The 17,825-nt window shown below is 46.7% G+C and overlaps 1 protein-coding gene across 3 annotated transcripts in view; it reads right to left on the reverse strand.

Annotated features, from left to right (window-relative positions):
* RNF19A (ring finger protein 19A, RBR E3 ubiquitin protein ligase) overlaps positions 1-17,825 on the reverse strand; it is a 970,824-nt gene that overhangs the window by 326,270 nt on the left and 626,729 nt on the right. For all 3 annotated transcript variants that reach the window (XM_069621438.1, XM_069621436.1, XM_069621437.1), the window contains one exon: positions 6,973-7,134. In XM_069621438.1, the coding sequence (XP_069477539.1) occupies positions 6,973-7,134 (162 nt within the window). The remainder of the gene's footprint in view (positions 1-6,972; positions 7,135-17,825) is intronic.

The raw sequence follows: 17,825 nt of genomic DNA on the forward strand, positions 1-17,825 counted from the left end.
TTGATATAAGTTGATTTGAAGATCCTTGGTATGGTTCCTATTGCTAGTGATAGATTTAGAAGGTTTCTGTAGTATTCTGCTGGCGTTCCTTGTGCGAGGATTGATTTCTAGATTTCCGGGGGACAAGGATCCATTGGTGAACCCGCTTTCTTGCTGTGTTTTACCAGCATTGCGAATGCCTCTACTGATATTTCAGGAAAGTTATTGAGTTTGTGCTGCGGTTCTGAGATAGGTTTGTTTGGTTGTATGTTGCTGTTGGTTGGCCTCTGTTGGATGGTTTGTCGGATGTCATTGATTTTTTTTTTTAAGTGCTCTGCAAGGTCATTGCAGTTTCTCTGAGGGGTTTGAGGTGTTGTCACAGCCTGGTGGGTTTCTCATTTCTTTAATGATTTGAGTCATTTCCTTTTGTGTGTTGTGGCCTTTGTGATTCCGTCATCATAGTGCCTTCTCTTTGCCTTTAGAATTTCCTTCTTGTAGGCACGGATTTGCTAAGTACTATAATGCCAAAATAACTCCTGCACTATTATACAACAGATAATTGACATCAAAGAATATGAATGGCAGCAATTAGAGGGGCTGATATGGCGGAGAGTGCTTGTGTTACCGGATTGTGCTTCAATGGGGACAGTAAGACTCCAATTTGGCCTCCTTTCTTTGGCCTGATGGAATGGAAGACCGTGTCATTTTACCAAAAAGTATTGAGCCCTCCTAAGAAATCACTATTTTTTCCAAAACATTGAGGAAGAAACCTACATATTTGCATTAAACAGCATTCACATTTCATACATACTGTCAACTTTTTTTTAGGTGTTCGCCTATTTGAGAGCCCAGGTTTCTTCAATGTTTTGAGGAATACAGAGCATTCTCAATATTGTCCCAGTAGCCAGGGACTGATCTGGTGCACCTTAAATTAGTTGAATCCATTTAGTTTTGCAAGAACTATTGCACTTGTTGCTACATCAAGTGCACCCCTGCCTGCACCATTCTTTATTCCCAAGAACAGCTGTACCCATTTTTCTAAATGGGTTCAGGATTGTGAGGCCATCTTGGAAAAAATAGATCCGAGTAGAGAAACCTTGATAACCCATCCCTCGTGATGTAAAAAAAAAAAGCTACATGGGAACAGGACTGGTGCGTAACAAGGGATTCTATGAAAGATTATACCCAAGTTAGATATCAAGTATTTGTGGGGAAACATTTTAACATTCCTGAGGAGTATATTAAGAAATTCCCATGTTCCAAATGGCAGACTAATTTAATCAAAATTGTTCCCAACTTTAGAGGTAGTAGACTATGGCAAATAATTAAAAAGTTACTCACCGTAGTAACTAGAGTAATCCTAGTCCCTCTTTCCGCCATCCTTGTGGGCGTCCTCCAACATGGGGAGGGTACCGGAACCTTTGGCAGCAAAAAAAATGTGCTTCCCTTTAATTTTAGTATAGCGTGCGGGGGCACAGCTTTGGCTGTGGGAACGCCCCACCGAGGCCCCAGCCACCTCACCTCCGCCTCCTTTGAACACATCCAGATACCTGGCTATACTTATACATATTAGCTCTTGGCATACTAGCGAGAGGGAAGATGGGGACGTATGGAGGCAAGGGGACTATGGACTGCGAGTACTCTAGTCACTATGGTGAGTAAATGTAATTACTCATACACCCAGTCCCCTTTCCTCCATCCTTGTGGTTGAATCCACCGAAGAAGCATAGGGTGGAGCTGTGATAACCTACCTCATATCTAGGACAAAGCAAAAAGGTTCTTCAGAACCACCCAACCAAACTCTGCATCGTGCCTGGAGCTGGTGTCCAGTAAGTAGTGCTTATAGAAGGCCGATGGAGTGGCCCGAAGCAGCCGCCTTGCTGATGACATCCCAAGACGCGCGTCTTTGAAACGCGAAGGGTGTGGTTTGGCCCCGAGCGCATGAGCTTGACTCCCCTCCGGAACAGGTTTGCCCATGGCCCCCGAAATAGCCTAAACCATCCAACGGGCAATGGCAGCCTTAGAAGCCCGACAGCTGGGGGAGGAACCCCCAAAAGTCACATACAATGCCACAGACTTCATAAAGGATTTTGTCCGAGAGAGATAAAACCTGAGGACCTTCTCTTGATGTCCAAGGAATGCAGGGCCCTCTCTGCCCTCGACTGCAGGTTTGTGAAGAACACCTGCAGGCAGATCTCTGAATTAAAATTAAATGGAGATACCAACTTGGGCAAGAAATTGGGGCGAGTGCGCAAGATGACCTTGTGGTGAATGCCTATCACGAGGACAACGCTTACTTGTAGCAGCTTCTTGTAATTTAGCTTCCCACTGTCCCTTTGAGTTTAATCACCCCTTTAATACATTTTAATTCTCCATCCACGGTCAGGGGACTGGATGTGCTCCCTGGACCTCAAGGATGCGTACCTGCATGTGCTCATCTATCAACCGCATCAGAGGTTTCTGCAGTTCACGATTATGCCGTACCACTTTCAGTACAAGGTGCTGCCCTTTGGCCGGAACTCGGCCCCTCGTGTCTTCACAAAGTTGATAAACTCAGTGGTGGGCCTCCTCCGCTTAGAGGGCCATCCTCTATACCCTATTTGGTTGACTGGCTGGTGAGGACGGGGTCACCTGAAAGGGTGGTTCACTCCTGCAAGAGATTGGCAGATACCCTTCATTAGCTTGGGTTTTCCCCTCGACCAGCGGAAAGTTATGCCTGTCTCTGGAACTGGTCTTCATAGGGGTGCGTTGGAACACTACCGTTCAGCTGGTGTTCCCCAAGCCGGAGAGGCTTATGTCCCTCCGCAAGGCATTGGGACACTTTCTGGCCAACTCGACCACCTCGGCATGGTGGTTCCAGCACATTCTAGGCTGATGGCCTCCTGCATGCTCACTGTACAGCATGCTCGCCTCAAGAGGAGACACCTCCAGCTTCACCTGGTGCCAATTGGGATCAGGAGAAAGGGTCTCAGTCGGACAGGATCAAAATACCACCGCTCCTGCTGCCCTGGCAATTACAGAGCGGCATAAAGAATGTCGAATGGACACAAACCCAAGCTAATGAAGGGTATCCGCCAATTTCTGGCAGGAGTGCACCACTCCTTCGGGTGACCATGCCCTCACCAGCCAGTCATCCAAATTAGGGTCTAGAGGATGGCCCTCTAAACGGGAGAGGCCCACCACTGAGTTTATCAACTTCGTGAAGACACGAGGGGGCCCGGTCTGCAAGAAGAACCGGTTCCATCGCCTGCATCTCCAAGAGAAAAAGACCTCCAGAGGATAGGATGGTAGAGGAAGACTGAAGCCCATAGAGACTACGGACAGGATCCACGGGTTGCTGAAAAGACGCTCCCAGGTGGCCCGGAACAGAGCCAAACTGCCCCGCACATGCGAGCTCTGTTCCCAGAACTTGACGTCACTGCTTCTTGGCGTCCGAGGCGGGGGTGGAGGAGGGGGAGCGGAAAAACCCAAACCCATGCAATGTCTTCTGCTGCTTCCTCCCGTTGTCGCTGGGTGACCCGTCATCTGCAGAACATCCTTCTGGAGGGGAATGCCAGACCGGATCGTGGTGCGTTTCCCCAAGATCTCTGCTAACACACTTGACTCCTGGGGGGCTTCCTCAGGAGGAGGGACCCCCCCAAGAACTCAGCCAGGCGCTGGAGGTGATCCTGAAAGGCCTCAACAGATACAGAGGGCTCATCGTCCTGGGTGTCAGTCATCTTCGGCGCCCGCCCCACTTTTCACAGATTGAGGGGAATCCAGGCCCTGGAAAACAGGTCCTGGAGGGGTGCCCCTGCTGCCCCCCCCGCCCCCCAAGGCCCGTAGCCACAGAATGGTCCAACGGCTGTTGAGGGGGAGGCGTCCTGAGTTGGAAGGGTCAGTACGACCGGTAGGGCCTGAAGCAGTGAATGGACCAGCGCAGGAGTACCACCCAGAGGAGAGGGCCAGGGAAGCACCACTTGGGGGAAGCCCTGCTTCACAATGTCCTTCAGAAGCCCCTTCATTTGAGGGTAACATATAAGGAGGAAGCACTCGAAGAAGCGATCCTCACTAGCCACTTGATACCTAGGGGCCCTTCCTTCCGAGGCGCTGGGCCTCCGTTCCCGGTCAAAGCGCTGAGGCACCTCATGCATGTAGCTGTATGGCTGTGATGGGTAGATGTACCCCTGAGGCGACCAAAACCCTGCACTGTAAGATCTGCTGCTGCTCTCAGAGGGTAAGAAGGTGGAATCATCCTGCAAAGCCCAGTCGATGGGCGAAAGCACTGGCGGTCACCGAGCCAGATCCAAGATGGCTGCTTGCCTGGCAGGTATTGTTTATTTATAAAGGCTCTGCCATGTGCCTCTCTGCCATTTTTAAGCCTTGCGCCATGCCCCGGGTGGAAGGGCGCAGAGGCACTGAGACAAGAGATGCCTCGGACACGAGAGAATACAGCCTAGGTCTTGCACCCTAAGCAGCGGCATTAACTTCATAGATCCCTCTGGTAGGCGCTCAGCCCTCGGCCGGACGCTAGTCTTAACGCCCTGGTTCATGACCTCAGAGCGAGCTCCGGTGGGCTTGGAGCCCTTGGCACCTGTGCTAGTAGCTGTGATGGATCTAGCTGAGGACAGACTCTTGGAGGTGGCACCCGACGATCCCTAACCCCCCTGGGGTTGAAAAGGATTAGCCTGATCGTCCTTCGAGGACAGCCTGGTAGGGCACCTCAGCCAGAGAGCTGGTAGCCTTAGAGGCCTTGGGCCTGCCAGAACCTGAATCCGAGGAACCCCGATCTGTGGCAACCCCGGGAAGATAGTCGCCGTGCTGTGGAACAATGCTGCACATAGGGCCTACTTTGTCTTAACAAGAGGTCCTGGAGACAAAGTCCTTAAGGTGGGGTGGAGAAGAAGTGTGGAAGATCTTCCTCCACCAGGACAATCGATTCTTCAATGCCCTGTGACCGAGAGCGCTGCAGGCCAAACATGAGTCCCCAGCAGTGGTCGGGCCCCAAACACTGAGTGCATGGGGGTCCAGGGCCGGGAACGAGCCGAGGGAGGCGAGGCACTTAAGGGAAGCGAAATAAGAATTGAAAAAACAAATGGGGAGCAAGCGGAAAGCTTGAAAAAAAGAAGGGATCTGCGCTGGCTGCCAGGTCCGCCACCGTCCGTGCGGAAAAAGGGACTGAGGTGAAGCGCTGGAGGGTGGGGGCTGTGCCCCCGGCATGCTTCCTTAAACTTAAAGGGGAAGGTCAGTTTTTCACTGCCAACGGTTCCGGTACTGTCCCCATGTTGGGCGTCGCCCACAAGGATGGAGGAAAGGGGACAGCATATTTTTATAATTGTTCATTTATAACACGCTTAATACCAGAGATTGGTTTGTAAGCACGGGATCGGGATACAAACCCATGTTGCGCTGTCTCGCTTCCAAGATAAAAGCGTTGCCCCTGAGCTATCCCCATCACACACATGTATCACAAGAGCTATACGCACATGTAGATGGTTGTCGGGAGAAAGCATTGAGACCCTGGATCACTTCCTCACGGAATGCATTAAAACCTCTTATCATAGAACTAGGTACCTTATAAGATTTGTCAAGGCTATGAACATTAACACACCTCTGCAATTTTGGAGCACAATAATATCAGGGTCTCGGATATCATTAACCTTAGCCGCTCTGGTGTATTGACAAAATAATGTGCACCATTGGTGAGGATTTGCAATAACGGCGCTCTCCACGTGCTGGGATTAAATGTGCAACACTTAACCAAGGAGCGGGAGTGGGGTTGCAACGGCCGATGAGTCATGTTGTGGAAACAGAAAGATTTCACTAAAAACAGACAATTTAGACATCACTTTACTTCATTCATGTATATTTATTTCTATGTTCAACTAAAGTGTATTGTTTCATGTTTTCCTACACATTTGCACAAATTTGATAACCGTGATCGATATAATTGTTTTTAACTAGACTTGTTGAATTTTTAAAATGTTGTAACTTTTTGTGAAAGGTTTGAAATAAACCATGTCACAAACAATTTAAAGAAAAAAAATACAATACATCCTTACCCCCTTGCATGCTGCAAGCCACACGGTCATCCAAGTCAAATCCAAGCTAAGTCCCACACTCGTCTGGAATCGCTGGGGGAGTAGCTATAAGGACCAGGGACCAGTTTACTACAAGTTTGACATGGTTGACGTAGCCATCTGCTGTATGGGGACCCTACCCAATACACAAATGGCGGTCAACTTCCACTAGTCATCACTACCAGCACCTTCGATCTTCCAGATCAATTGAAGGACTCACTGCTAAGGCAACACTGGTGAAAAGAAAGACACATGGATCAGTTAAGAGCAGACCAGCGGGAACAGCAGGAACAGACTGCACCCTGCCCGCACTGCTCCACTCATAGCCGTTGATGATTAAGAGTTGGCGTGCGTCATCCAAGCTCCCGTCAGCTATTGGGTCCAGACCTCCCATGTGTTTCGGCAGAATGGCAGAAAAGGCCCACACCTGGCCCCAAAATGTAGAAGCCCTATTTTTAGTTAAGATGTTGGGCACCCCCAGAGTGAAATGTTTTTTGTTAGTCTGGTGATCAAAAGTGAATACAGTCAATTGTATTATATGGGGCATTGCTGGTTGGGGTAGAGAAGTTTGTTTACCATGGAGATAGTAAAACCAAGACATTAAAAAATAGTGTTTTATTACAAATGTTACTTGATGACAGGTACTCACCACAACCACTACTACACACCTAGTCCAGTGTCGCCTTTCCTCCATAATAGCAGGAAACCATTCCAAAAAAAGGGACAGGAACGACATGCCACTTGTATGGAGGAAACTGCTTCACATACGTTCACAACAAAAAGTGAAAGGTTCTAATATGACAGAGGGGGACTTTAGTATTATTAACATACTTTGATGGCAGACGTGTCAAGTGAATTTATAAGCTTTTCAATGCTAAACGAGCATAGTTAACTACTAGTCAAAATACACAAGAACATATAAATGGCCATTCACCTATTGCTGCATTCGGCCCACCAACATTTATGTCATTTTCCTCATCAAATTCTATCCGGACTCCCTTTCCATTGCCTGCAGAAACACCGCAACCTCCACTTCGACAAAGAGAGATGGGGACAACTCCATACACATAGGCCAACATAATAGGAACACCAATACCTACAAAATAAAGAACATTAAAAATTAATACTTTGCATTTGCAAAAATTAAACAGGAATATTTAGATACTGGTGTTTAGCAGCAGAAGACCCATGTTTTCTGTTTGCAGTTAAATTAAAACAGGATTAGTTACCAGTGGTTGACTGAACAGCCATGCTTTTACTTTAACCTAGCTAACTTTTTTATATGACTATCTACATTTTTGGTTAACTGTAATTAACAATAGATCCATATTTTTTGTAATCTCTATTGATTTTTAAAGTTAGAGAACCCACATCATGAATGCAACATAGCAATAAAATTCTTAAGATACAAAATTCAGGATCACTTAACTCCCAGCTCCCACCCATCCTATTAATATTTTTAAGAGTAGGCCGTAGAAGCAAGAAAACAGTCAAACCAAATATACAATATTTCAATAAACATACACAATATATAATTAAAATATAATTAAAAGAAAATCCCAAACACGGATATTATCAGTTTATATTATCAGAAGAGCAGCACTTCAAACCAGTGGTTATTTTTAAATTTCACCATGTTTCCTAAGGTAAGGAACATGGCGGTTGTGAAGATTGCCAGAGGCTGAATAGGTTCGTAGAGGTAATCGAGAGCACAGGTATAGGTTACTATGAATTGAACTTGGGCGAGTAGAAAGGGTGTCTTCCCTGTGAAAATGGAGGCTTGCCAAGTAGCGAGTGGAAGCACAACAGAGGCCACAATGCATAAGAACTGGGATAAGATGATGTAGGCTGGAATGGACAGACCAAACTGAAGCAGGAGGTGAAGGAAATAAAAGTAGGCAAAAGTGTGCTGTGCGACTTCGGAAGATTCCTAGTGTGAGCACACTTTCTTACCAAACTGTGCGTGTAACCTTTTGCCATATCTGGTCGGGTTCAGCAGTTTTGTGAGACTTTGTCAAAAAATTGTCATTTAAGTATGGTTATGTTAAGTTCCTTTATTTCTCAAGTATCTCTTGGATTTTAGTTATCCAATTTTTTCGAAGTGCAGCTTCACCAATTAGCCTAATGCTGTATCAGAGGCAAACAAATATGCAACCCTATGTGGCTAATGCATTTCGGAATGAAATCCTTCTTCAGAGTTGTAAATGTCAACTAAATCATAAACACCAAGGATACATTATATATTGAAATTTTCAAATCAATTATGCATAAAGACATTAATGAAACACATTTGATCCATATAATATGTACAGGGCGCCCACAGTTACAAACACACAATCAACAGATAGGAGAAAACATAAGCAAAACATGTCGTCAATTCCAAGTGTTGGAAATTATTGAAGCACAAAGTTCCTATATGGACATCAAAAGAATAAGGCAACAGAAAGAAGCCTACTGGATAGATCGATTGGAGGCTCTATCCCCAAGAGGACTAAATGAAGAATTGGACCTTAACTGTTTTTTATAACAATGAGATATAACGTGACCCTAATTTTTCTTTACAAGAATGTGCATAAACAGTATTTGCGAAATAATCAGTAATCTTGTATCCTAAATGTTTAAGATGCCCATATATCGACATCAAGAATACAAAAACAGCATTTTGTCTCGTAAATAGCATCCTGATCTGTGAACTTCTGCAGTAACCTTACATCCTAAATGTTTAAGATGCCCACACTTCGACATCATAAATATACAAACAGCAAATCTGTCTTCTAAATAACATCTAGATCCAAAATTTAATTTGCGAAATCAAAATATATATGCATCCGATAGTGCCGTATCAGCGTTCTGCGTTTTCACTGCGATTTCCAAACAATAAGATCATAAATGACCCATTATCTTGCAGCCAACACAAATATGTAGTCATTAGACATGAGTACATAGACACAGCATCACTATGTTTATAACTCTGTGAGCCATCGACAAAAATATGGGAATAAAGTTGCCCCCACCAAAATGGCCGACGCATGTAGCTACGTGCGGCCATGTTGGTACCTAGCGTTGATATAGCAACGCTTAGGACCTTAGCAAACATTTGCAGCCGGCGCGCGAGAAGGAACGATCATACGCTTGTGACAAGGTAAGCGACTGCAACAGTACGGCGGTCAACGATCGCTTAGAAAACATTATGCCGATACTGTTTAAACTGATAGGGATCTGTTAACACGTCTTACCTCCTATTGTAGAGTGAGCATTACGAGATAGTGTATCTCGTCACACAGAGAATCAATACGGCAAACAGGTCAGTAATTCACATAGGGTGCATATTGAAACAAATACAAGAATACTCCTCTAATAATTAAATGACTATATGAGGGAAGAGAATATTAACAACAACAATGGGCACACTGCATGGGTTTATGCCAGTAAGCAAACTCGGATAATGCACATGACAATATAGAGGGAGAACTCAGTTACTTTCACGTATAAATCGAACGACAACATTGGCACTGGGCATGATAAATAAGATGGTTTATAGATGCTATAAGGAATGACAATTGAGAATTGCTATAACAGAAATGCTATAACAAAATATATTCACAAGATACTTTTTGCTTATGTTTTCTCCTATCTGTTGATTGTGTGTTTGTTACTGTGTGCCCTGTACATATTATATGGATTAAATGTGTTTCATTAATGTCTTTATGCATAATTGATTTGAACATTTCAATATATAATGTATCCTTGGTGTTTATGATTTAGTTGACATTTACAACCTGGCTATGAAAAAGGATTTCATTCCGAAATGCATTAGCCACATAGGGTTGCATATTTGTTTGTCTCTGATACAGCATTAGCCTAATTGGTGAAGCTGTACTTCGAAAAAAATTGGATAACTGAAATCCAAGAGATACTTGAGAAATAAAAGATCTTAACATAACCATACTTAAATGATAATTTTTTTTACAAAGTCTCACAAAATTGCTGAACCCGAAGTGGGTATTAAGGGTGTGCGGCCCACACCAAAGGCTTAAAGGTCTTGGTCTCTTTGCTTCAGTTTACTTCAGTGCCCTACACGGTGGTACTGACCAGTGGGCTGCACCCTACTAATGAACTTTTAACTAACAAAACAAATACGTGAAACTATTAGACATTGATTAAAGCAACAGCTGTGCACTCTCGTTCTCTTTTTGTCAACCTTCTCCATATTGCCACTCTTAACTCTCGCTCTGCTGTCAAACACTCCTCTGATATCTGTCACCTTCTGGAAGAACTTGACCTGGATGTCCTCGGTCTCACTGAGACATGGTTCACAGCCAATTCTATCACTAGCTTTGACACGCTCCTGACGGCTACAAGATCCTCTCTGCGCCCAGGTCCAACCGCTCATGTGGGGGTGTAGCCCTGATCTTCCCCAAGTGGATTCCTGCCTTTGTCACTCCTACGCAGGCCTACTCTTCTTTTGAATGCCTCGTCTGCAGGCTCTCTCTCCCCCCTGGCCATTCCCTTACTCCCCCTGGCCATTCCCTTACTGTGGCTACTATCCATCGACCACCTGGTCAGATCGCCTCCTTCCTCTGAGTGGGCAGACCTCTCCTCACTCTTGGCCTCAACCACTCAACTCCTTCTTGGAGACTTCAACATCCACCTGGATGCCTCCTGTCCTCCCTCGGGACTCTTTCGAGACCTCTGAACTCTCTCTCACTCACTATTCTCCCCTCTGGCCCGACTCACTCTGCAGGGCACACTAAGGATGTTCTGATCTTCTCAGACCTTCCCCTTTCTATTCCTCTCACCACTCTCTCTTGGAGTGATCACTTTCTCCTCTCCTCCCACTTCACCCTCCATACCCCTCAGGCCAAGCCACTTCCATCACTGCCACCCACCTTCTCGGCCATCCGACCCATGAAGCGCTTGTCAGCTGAGGCTTTCGCCGCCACCTTCTCAGCCCCCCTTTGGCTGACTTATCCTGACACAGCCCTCTCCACGCTCCACTCTATCTGATACTCTCGATATCCTTACCCCCATCATGAGAATCTGCCTGAAGCCCAAAGCCAAGTGCAACTCCTGGTATGACTCAGACCTTGTCACCCTGAAACGCAAGTGCAGGGTGGCTGAGAGGAAATGGCATGCTTCATGTACATCCTCTGACAAACTGACCTGCCGCCTGCTGCAAAGGCAATACCGGCTCTCTGTCCTAACCAAGAAGGGAGCACATATCCAAGCCTGCGTCTCTGCGGCATCTAACAACTTGGCTGAACTCTTTAAAATCTGCAAGGAACTGGCCAATCCTCTCCTGTCCCCTCCCAGGCCTTTTGCACAGCACTGGCTTCTCACTTCATCTCTAAAACTCAGGACATCCTGTCCTCACTCTCCTCCTATCCCCACCCCCCTCTACTCCCTGCTCTTCCTCTGGCCCTTCTGCGGCCACCTCTCCTCCCTCCTTCTCTGCCTTTCACCTGTTCTCTGCTGACAAAGTTTCTAGGCAAGTCCGATCTATGAAAGTCTCGTTGAAACAGGTTCACCCCTGTTCCTCCAAAACTATCAAGGACCACAGCGACTCCCTGGCTCCTGCCCTGGCAGACTTCTGCAATCACTCCTTCACCACTGGAGTCTTCCCATCCCCCCTGAAGCACTCCCTTGTGCACCCTCTTCTTAAGAAACCCTCCGCCGACCCCTCCTGCCCAGCTAACTATCGCCCAATCTCTATCACTCCCTTCCTGGGCAAGTTCCTGGGGAAACTGGCTATCTCCCAGCTTAATCTCCACACGGAATCTGTTGGTTGTCTTCATGACCATCAGTCTGGCTTCAGAGGTGCCAGAAGCACGAAAACTGCTTTCCTGAACATCCGTGAAGACCTGCTCTCCAACCTGTCTCCAACACCCCTTGCGTCCTCATCCCGCTTGATATCTCTTTTCTGCGTTTGACCCTGTCAACCATGCCATCCTGCTTAACCGTCTCTGTGATAACCTGTGTATCACCGGTCAGACTCTGGCGTGGCTGACTTCTTTCCTCTCTTACCGACCCTCCCAGATCAAACTGGGGTCCTTCCTCTCTATCTTTTTCTCTACCTGTGGTGTTCCCCAGGGGTCTAACCTCTCTCCCTGGCTGTTCAAACAATACCTGGCACTCCTTGCCCACTGCATCACCGCTCTCTGCCCTAGCTTTCAGTGCTATGCGGCTACCCAGCTCATTTTCAGCCTACCCTCGGCCTCCTCCTCTCCTTCCCTCATCTGTCTGTCCGCTATCCAGGAGTGGTGTGCCGCCAATGACCTCTGCCTTAATGCCAGTAAGACAGATTCTCCTAATCGGCACACCCGCTCCCTCCTTCCCTGTATCTCTCTGGCCGGCCTCTCATGGCCCTCTTCCTGCCCCCACCTGCAAGGCTAAAAACCTCGGGGTCATCTTTGACTCCACACTCTCCTTCTCTCCTCACATCTCTGACATATCTAAGAAGTCACACTACCAACTGCACCTCCTCAGAGGTATTCTTCCTTTCTTCTCCTTCCCCCAGAAGCTCACCGTCTCCAGAGGTCTGGTTCTCTCTAGGCGGGACTATTGCAACAGCCTTTTTCTAAATCTGCCCGCTTCTACGCTCCGCCCTCTGCAACTTATCCAGAACAGGACTGCAAGACTTGTCCTTGGCCACAAGCCCAGGGATTGTATCTCTCCAGGACTGAAATCTCTGCACTGGCTCCCAGTTGCTGCAAGGATTAAGTTCAAAACCCTCTGCATCGTCCACAAGGCCTTCTGGGGTTTGGGGCCTCAATACCTTCAACTCTCTTGCCAAATAGCTTCCCTCGAGCTCTTCGCTCACCCGCCTCCAACTCCCTCAGGGCCAGTCGCTTCTCCAAGCAACGAGTTGTTGATCGATCTTTCTTTGGCTGGTGCCTCCCTCTGGAACAGCCTCCCTTAAACTTGAGGAGAACCATCTCCGGTTCCGGAAGCACCTCAAAACCTTTTTCTTCGCTTCAGCCTTTTCGCCTCCTCTCCTCTGCTGACCTCCTGGCTGTAACCAGAACTGCACTGGCTACCTGGACACCCTCTCATCTCGGGCCCAGGTCCCTCCCCAGCCTGCGTCGCACACCTGCACATCCCACCTGGCATCCCCTGCACTTGGGTACTGTTTCTGTATTCCCTACAGTCCCCCCTACCAGCCCTTGACTCCCGATATATGCACTTACCCTTGCACTTGCCACTTGTTGGCCGTTATTTACTATTATCTTTTCCCATGTACTGCAGTGCCCCTGCCCCATGCACTTGCGCGATCTGAATGACACCTGGCCTAGTAGGATTGTTGTCCATCCTCCCATTGTTCCCCTCCCTTGCCTCGTCATGCCTTGTAACACTTGTGTATAGGCGTGTTATAAATGCCATATCAGATCATATTGGCCTATACCGGAGTACAACAGGTTCAAGACCTTTGTCCTTGTGTAAGAGAAGACATAGGTTCAGAACAGGTGAACACCTGTGGCGGTTTTGACTTAATTTCACCACGACTTTACAGTCTGAAAAGGAGGCCTCCAACTTCTGTGACCACCTTGTGCCCAGGAATCACTCAAGTCTCATTTTGAGTGTTACCAGGAGACGTTTAACAAATGAAGGTTTAAAAAAAAAAAGAAAATGGAACCTTAAGGCGAAAAAAATGGTATAATTGTCCTGCACATCAGAATGTTTTTTTGTGCAAACGCTTTCTACAGAGTGGTGGTGTCCATTACTGCTGCCATCAATATGAATCAATGTTTCAGTTCAGACCAAAGGTAGAGTTGCGCACGGCTGTCAATAACTTTCTTGGAAAGAAGCAAGGGCGATATGAATTTTAAGTATTATGCCATAAGGTGCAATCAGTGCCCTTTATCTGGTAATACTCTTCATTCAGCATTCAAACTTGAGGATAGAACTTTGAATTCACCCTAACGTGTACCCTTACCCCTAACCCCCACCTATTTACCATACATATACCAAAATACCTATTTTCAGTCAAATAAATTAGGTAATTTCTCATTCGGTTTTTTGGTATTAGGTTATTTGTGCGGATTCAGATTAGAATCACTCTGAAGCAACTTTACCTGCTCTGACTTTATAACTCGGTGCGTAACAGAAATAGGATAGGGCCGGAGAAGACTACCTCCAAGTCTTGATGCTTCCTTCCTGATGTGACTAATCAAAAGGAGTTCACCCCCTCTTACCAAACAGAAGCCACCCCCTTTGCGACTAGGGAGGTGAGCCCACTACGCTTAACACCTCCTAGGGGACAGGCCAAGTGGGATCTCACTGGGGGTGGGACACCCATAGCGAAACAATGAATAAGTTACGCTCCCTGCCCCCCTAAATCCTAATACATTTGTTGCTAAGTTGGGAGCAGAAATGTATGGTAATCTAAAACATCCTGTTAAAACGGGTGGTTTGGCTTGTGACCCCCAAGTATCCACAGTCCTCGCCTGAAACAGCAGAACACTGGATGGCCCAACCCCCGAAGGAAGTGTCAGATAAAGAGCCAAAAGTGGTGAGAGAGACGCCCACAGAGCTTGAGTGCAGAGATCCTTGTGGGAGGTATGGCAAGGCAGAGCAAGAGTACGCCAGGGGTGGCGTTCGAACAGGAGGTTGTGTGACGGAATCACAAAGCAAAGACACAGACAACAGACTTAAAAGTTCAAACAAAAGAGGTTTATCAACCTAAATGTCAGGATGATTGAAGGCCTAAATTGCCTTATGCTAAGGTGGGATTTCCCTACCTGAATGAAGCTAAGGAAACTCAAAGAGTTCCACTTAATAGTCTGTGTCCAAAACCTATTCTTGCCCTCAGTCTTTAACATCCTTACAAAGTTGTTTGTTTAAGTCAAAAGAAACAAGTGTTTAACTCAAAGTCCTGACCTCCTTCCAGCTCACAGCTTTCTCTCAGCTCCCCTTCCCCAAGTACAAGAAAATTGCATGAAAAAGAGTCTTGAGGTTTACCTTTATCCAGTTCAAGGCAATAACGTTCAGAACCAATCCTGGGGTTCCCATCCCAAAGTTTCAAATAACAATACAAACGAAAAGGGGTCTTGAGACACCAATCCCAAGACAGCACATGTAAACCTGCCAAGTATCAGGGATCTCCTCCCCAAGACTTTAATGTCTCACGCAGGTTCCTGGGTGCTTGCTACTGTGCACCAAGTTACCATTATCTGATTTCTGGACTTCGGGTGTGTTCTTGGGCTCCTCTGGTGTCTCCTTAGCCGCCTCGTGGCTCTGCCACCATGTGTGTCCCACCCCTTTCCAAATGGCAACCTTGTCACACTGTATTCACTCCTTAAGGTTTGCCATTTCAGCTTTCTTCACTGTGCAACAACCGTTCAGTTTTCTTCTATTGTAGTTCAGTTTCATGCAGTCTTATGTTGCTTAAATATATTCAGCTTCAAAATTTGAATACATATTGTTGGGCAACACTCATTCAGTATTAAACGTTTTACTGGTTTGCTTCAATGTAAAATATCCCTTTTAGTTTGGTATTCAATAGGCATTCACTTTGGGGTTCACTAGTTGTTACGCCCACCTGGTATCCACGGGGACGCCCCCCAGCCCTGGTTGGATGATTTGCACTCTCGAACCCTCTCCTGGTCCCTTGCTAAGGCCTCTGGTTAAAGATGGGTCTGCAATATAGGAGAGCTGGATTCAATACCAGATTGTCTATGTTTTCCCACCTCCCTTGGCCTCAACTCCTTCCTCCCCCTTACCTTAACATTGTAAAAGGTGGATTCTCTGTCCTGCTCCTCATGGCAGGGGTGCGCAGATGTGGGGGGGCGAGCAGCAACCAAGTTACTTCACTGGTGCAAGCCCCCCTGTGGGAATCCAGGCCTGCTGCGACTCCGTAGGCTTGCTGCTTTACAGTCTTTATATGCAGTTCTTATGTTCTTCTTAGTTCGAATAATAATGTCTTGCTTCTTTCCTTTTAGGTATGGAAAGGTATTTTGGTGTTGTCATGCAGTTGAAGATGAGCATGGGCCGGTAGGCAAAAGCGTGGTGTGTGCGATGCTGTCCGGTGAGTAATGCGCGCCGCTGTGTCGCCTTTTATATTGCTAACCCGTGTTTTTTCTCTCCTTGCAGGTTGTGATGTTCCTCGCCGTGCGCCGTAATGTTCCACCAATGATACTTGACATTCGGGAGGAAACGTGAGTAAACGCTTACTAATGCTGTCTTTCTTTCTCCTCTTTTCAGGTTATGGTATTCCAGGATGCATGCAGTGCCGGATGATGGAGTTCGTACCTTCAGGTGAGTGGAACTGAAGTCAGCGATGGATTGAAGACCGGATTACTGTTCCAGGTAAGATTCATAGTGTTCTTTCTCTCGGCAGGTCCTTTGTTTCAGGTAAGCTGGCATGAAAGAACTGGACACGGTGAGCGTTACGCTGCCCATAGCAGAATAACGCAAAGCATGTTCTGCTGTTTGGGTGTGGTTTAAATAGTCCCAGGTAAAGTAGTCCAGGTAAACTAGTCCAGGTAAACTAGTCCAGGTAAACTAGTCCAGGTAAACTAGTCCCAGGCCTGCCACACCCAAAAGACTATACCGCATAGCTCAGTTCCTTGTAACTGAGCTATGTGTGTGCCTCCATGTTGGTTGAACCCTCTACTCCCCCCCCCCCCCATCCCTCCCAAGTTAAATAGTCCCATTCTAATGTTGGTCTTCATGATGGTTATGAGCCTGGCGCCAAAGACGCCAGGACTGACTCCAAGAGAGTCTTGGATGAGGTTTTAAGGCCTTTGACCTGGCCCCAACTGGAAGGCTGACATATGACACTAGTTCAGTAACATGCATTCAGCATTCAACGTTTTATTGGTTTGCTCCAATGGTAAATTTCCCTTTTAGTTCAGTATTCAATATACCTTCACTTCCTTTAAATTTCCCTTAGGTCAGTATTCAATATACATTGGTTATTAGTACTTTTATTCCTTTGTTTAAGACTTTCGAAAACACTCCCTTGTAAGGTCCGCAACCACTTCAACAACACTCCTCATCTGGTCCCCTTCCTTCGCCTAACCTCTGCGCCATAGAACTCCTGCTCCCACTTCACACTTGTCCGGACCCTCAGCTGCTTCGGTCCTCAGTGTGCTTCTACTGCTGCATAACGGCTCACCACAGCTCCCATTAGTGTCTCGCCTCTTTCTCTTTACCTTCCTGTCCAGGTGTGAGTCCTTTCTCTCAATTGCCTGACTATAATTAGGCTTGTTAGTAAGACTTTAAGACTTGCCTGGTCTTTGCAATGGTACTCCTCCGAAGCCCCCTTCTTCCTCTCAGTACCAAAGTGGCGTATCTGCATGTAGGTGTGCCTAACTCCTAGTCTCTTCCTCGTCCCAGTACTGCCAGATGTCACATGCAGAAAAATGAGGGGCATTGGTTTATAATAGCCAATAAAGGTTGGGGGGAGGGTTAGGTGCATCTCAATGGAAAAACAGGGGTACTATGTCTCACCCAACGGTTTTCCACTCCCAATCCTCAAGGACCCCCCACCCAGTTGATCCTTCCTGGCTTCTCTGCCCCCACGGTCAGGATCCAAGAGCGACGGCCTTTCCCTGGCCACCTGCGCAGAGTAGGAGTGAGAATTGTAAGGAAGGCATGGTATCAACAGTAAAACAGGCAAGTGACACAGTTCAAGGGTGTTTATTGAACTTCAAGAAAGGTTTGAAAAACGCCCATCTAATTCTATATCTAAAGATGAGAGAAAGCTACGACCATCAAATAATAACGCAGTCCTAGTGGTGTCGTTTGTGTCTTGTCAAAACAAAAGGGCCTATACTAAAAAAACTA

Source organism: Ambystoma mexicanum, chromosome 5q (genome assembly GCF_040938575.1).
Source record: "Ambystoma mexicanum isolate Mex_15411 chromosome 5q, UKY_AmexF1_1, whole genome shotgun sequence".
Classification (NCBI taxonomy): domain Eukaryota; kingdom Metazoa; phylum Chordata; class Amphibia; order Caudata; family Ambystomatidae; genus Ambystoma; species Ambystoma mexicanum.